The sequence below is a fragment of the Sinocyclocheilus grahami genome, unplaced genomic scaffold, assembly GCF_001515645.1.
Source record: "Sinocyclocheilus grahami isolate Dianchi unplaced genomic scaffold, SAMN03320097.WGS_v1.1 scaffold230.1, whole genome shotgun sequence".
NCBI classification, from domain to species: Eukaryota; Metazoa; Chordata; class Actinopteri; order Cypriniformes; family Cyprinidae; genus Sinocyclocheilus; species Sinocyclocheilus grahami.
The window spans coordinates 103,427-107,748 of NW_015505409.1; the positions used below are offsets into that span (position 1 = coordinate 103,427).

The window sequence follows — 4,322 nt, forward strand, 5'->3', positions numbered from 1 at the left end:
TTATACATTTAAGTACTGAGTAATATGAATTAACTACATGTACTTACTATATTGTTAGGGTTAGGATTAGGGTTACTTGCATTTAATTATGCCTAATTTATTGTTTTTACAATAGTAGGTACATGGAACATGTATAACAAGGACACCTTAAAATAAAGTGGTACCTAACTGAGTATAATATCAGTAATTCCACTGTAAAAAAAAAAAAAGTTACTAAATAAGTTGCAAGTTACTAAAATTACTTCTAATAATTGTTTAATTTATTTGTAGCTTTCATTCAGATATTCTTTATATATATATATATATATATATATCAATGGAAAGCTTATTTATTCAATATATACAATAGTACAAAATATACAATTGAGCCACCATTACAAATTGACTGAGTATGGGAAAAATATGAGGATAGTTGTAAGTTTGTGGCAGGACCACAGCTATGTCATGGGAAGTGGTGCTCAATTTTAAATCCAATCCTGCAATTAAATGCAAATTGGAAGGATGGCTCTACATATTAGAGAGTTGAAAGCCAACTGAGCTGCTGAGTTTTAATGCATTAGAGATGTTTAGGCATTGGTCTGCTGGGAATTGTCTGCAGTGGTAGATGTTGGGCCACTGATGACAACAGCTTATTAATAAACTGAACTGAGCTGGATATTGACACTAGTTTTGCAACACCGACAGTGTTATTGAACTGAATTGAAACAGCACTGGACTAAATTAAGATGAATAATGACACTTATCTTCTAGAGCTGCTTTACAGCTGAAATTGAATTTTTTGGAGGAATTTTACAACATTAACACTGTTATTTTTCTGCTATTAATGTAAAGCTGTTTTGAAACAATCTGTACTGTATAAATGGGACTTGACTTAATAAATAAAATAAGTTTATATAAAAATAAATGATTAGTAATATGTGTCATAGCATCACAGAGTCGCCAGCACAGAAGAATTTATGGCCACAATTGTTGTTGAGCTGATTATAGGTTTTACTCTAATTAGTGACAATTTTTTTCTTTTGGAGTTCATCACCATGGAAACCTTTGCTTCATGGCTAAGGGCCATAATACACCAGCTTCTTCCTGAAGCAGTGCAGAGAGGACAGATTTTCAGTGACTAACATTAAATTCCCTGCTAACATCCTGATGTGCATCAGAGACATTGAAAGAAGTAAATCAAGTGCCAGTCAAACCTAATATTATTCTATATTGTTTTATCATAGTAGCGTATAATGTTTTTGGAATGGAGTCTCTTATGCACACACAGGCTGCATTTATTTCATCATAAAAACAGGAAAAACAGTAATATTGTGAAATACTATAACAATTTAAAATCAGCAGCCATTTCTCCAGTCTTCAGTGTCACATGATCCTTCAGATATTATTCAAATATGCTGATCTGATGCTCAAGAAACATGTCTTATTATGATCAGTGTTAAAAAACATAAATAAATGAAAACGGCTGCTATTTGTATGAATGTAATGACTACTCCGTAAATGTTTCATATTTTCTTGCTGTTGTCCTTTCTTGTTTTCATATTCAGTTGTAATTCAGAGCGCAGATTTAAAGAAATATATATATAGTTTTTTGTAATGTTATGTTTATTATTTTATGTCATTGTTGTAGGCCTGCTGGTCGGAACTTTGGACACAGTTCTTGACTCCACAGCTAAAGTCGCCCCGTTTCGCATTTTACACCAGACGCCCGACTCTCAGGTGTACTGGAGCATCGCCTGTGGTGAGAGAGATGCTGCACACATAGTTAATGTGTATGTGAAGGCTCAGACTCTCTTCATTTAGATCCTTATATAATGTGTGTGTGTGTGTGTGTGTGTGTGTGTGTGTGTGCAGGGGCATCTTTAGAGGAGATCTCACAGCACTGGGACTGGCTGCAGCAGAACATCATCAGAACTCTCTCTGTGTTTGATTCTGGCGAAGACATCACCAGTTTTGTCCAGGGAAAGATAAGGGTGGGAGGGATATTTGTCTCCAAAACACTTTAGAATGTAGTTTTTTCTTGTTTTTGTGTTTTCCAGCTTCTTCCTGAAGCAGTGCAGAGAGGACAGATTTTCAGTGACTAACATTAAATTCCCTGCTAACATCCTGATGTGCATCAGAGACATTGAAAGAAGTAAATCAAGTGCCAGTCAAACCTAATATTATTCTATATTGATTTATCATAGTAGCGTATAATGTTTTCATGTTTTTGGAATGGAGTCTCTTATGCACACACAGGCTGCATTTATTTCATCATAAAAACAGGAAAAACAGTAATATTGTGAAATACTATAACAATTTAAAATCAGCAGCCATTTCTCCAGTCTTCAGTGTCACATGATCCTTCAGATATTATTCAAATATGCTGATCTGATGCTCAAGAAACATGTCTTATTATGATCAGTGTTAAAAAACAGAAATAAATGAAAACGGCTGCTATTTGTATGAATGTAATGACTACTCCGTAAATGTTTCATATTTTCTTGCTGTTGTCCTTTCTTGTTTTCATATTCAGTTGTAATTCAGAGCGCAGATTTAAAGAAATATATATATAGTTTTTTGTAATGTTATGTTTATTATTTTATGTCATTGTTTTAGGCCTGCTGGTCGGAACTTTGGACACAGTTCTTGACTCCACAGCTAAAGTCGCCCCGTTTCGCATTTTACACCAGACGCCCGACTCTCAGGTGTACTGGAGCATCGCCTGTGGTGAGAGAGATGCTGCACTAAATAAATGAAAACGGCTGCTATTTGTATGAATGTAATGACTACTCCGTAAATGTTTCATATTTTCTTGCTGTTGTCTTTTCTTGTTTTCATATTCAGTTGTAATTCAGAGCGCAGATTTAAAGAAATATATATATAGTTTTTTGTAATGTTATGTTTATTATTTTATGTCATTGTTTTAGGCCTGCTGGTCGGAACTTTGGACACAGTTCTTGACTCCACAGCTAAAGTCGCCCCGTTTCGCATTTTACACCAGACGCCCGACTCTCAGGTGTACTGGAGCATCGCCTGTGGTGAGAGAGATGCTGCACACATAGTTAATGTGTATGTGAAGGCTCAGACTCTCTTCATTTAGATCCTTATATAATGTGTGTGTGTGTGTGTGTGTGTGTGTGTGTGTGTGCAGGGGCATCTTTAGAGGAGATCTCACAGCACTGGGACTGGCTGCAGCAGAACATCATCAGAACTCTCTCTGTGTTTGATTCTGGCGAAGACATCACCAGTTTTGTCCAGGGAAAGATAAGGGTGGGAGGGATATTTGTCTCCAAAACACTTTAGAATGTAGTTTTTTCTTGTTTTTGTGTTTTGTGGTATTTTAGATGTAAGTCCCAGTCTTGCATTGTTGACTTCAGTGGCGGTATGTTGTGTTTGTGTAGGGTCTGATAGCAGAGGAGGGCACATCAGCCGCTGACGAGGAGGATCCCGAACGCTTCCGGGAGGCTGTGCTGCGCTTTGAACGTCTGTTCGGTTTGCCTCAGAGAGAGAAGCTTGTGACGTATTTCTCTTGCAGCTACTGGAGAGGACGAGTGCCAAACCAGGGCTGGATCTACCTCAGCACCAACTTCCTGTGTTTCTACTCCTATATGCTGGGAACTGAGGGTTAGAAACGTGATCGCCTGTTTACACATAATACCACAAGCTGGCTATTTTATGATGGTTATGATGTCTGAACAATGTGTTTATTAGCAAAGGGGTTTTATAATTGTTTGGAACCAAGGCCCCACATATATTATTATACTTGTGGCCCCCTGGGTGGTCCCTGGACCCCTATTTGAAAACACCTAACACTGCCTTTCAAAAGTTTGGGATCAGTAAGATTTTTAATGTTTTTTTTTTTGTTTTTTTTTATGAGTCTCTTTTGCTCATTAAGGCCGCATTTATTTGTTCAAAAATACAGAAAAAACCCCAGTAATATTGTGAAAGATAATTGCAATTTCTAATATTGGTTTCCTATTTTAATATTAGTGCTGTCAAACGATTAATCGCGATTAATCGCATCCAAAATAAAAGTTTTTGTTTGCATAATATATGCGTGTGTTCTGTGTATATTTATTATATATATATATAAATACACACGCATACAGTATATATTCTGAAAATATTTACATGTATTTACATGTCTTTATATTCATGACATTTATATTATAAGTAAATACATTTAATATATAAAAACATATTTCTCTGAAATATATACATGCATGTGTGTGTTTTATATATACATAATAAATATACACACAGTACACATACATATATTATGTAAACAAAAACTTTTATTTTGGATGCGATAAATCTTTTAAAAGAACTCAAATATATTAAAA

General features: G+C 35.4%; 1 protein-coding gene across 4 annotated transcripts in view; it reads left to right on the plus strand.

The window, feature by feature from the left end:
• The window catches only part of tbc1d8b (TBC1 domain family member 8B), a 22,922-nt gene that overhangs the window by 1,043 nt on the left and 17,557 nt on the right, over positions 1 to 4,322 (plus strand). For all 4 annotated transcript variants that reach the window (XR_001610442.1, XR_001610443.1, XR_001610444.1 and 1 more), the window contains exons 2-4: positions 1,628 to 1,738; positions 1,852 to 1,970; positions 3,381 to 3,603. Coding sequence is in view for 1 of the 4 variants with exons in the window: in XM_016288176.1 (XP_016143662.1) it covers positions 1,628 to 1,738; positions 1,852 to 1,970; positions 3,381 to 3,603 (453 nt within the window). In the remaining 3 variants the exon portion in view is untranslated. The remainder of the gene's footprint in view (positions 1 to 1,627; positions 1,739 to 1,851; positions 1,971 to 3,380; positions 3,604 to 4,322) is intronic.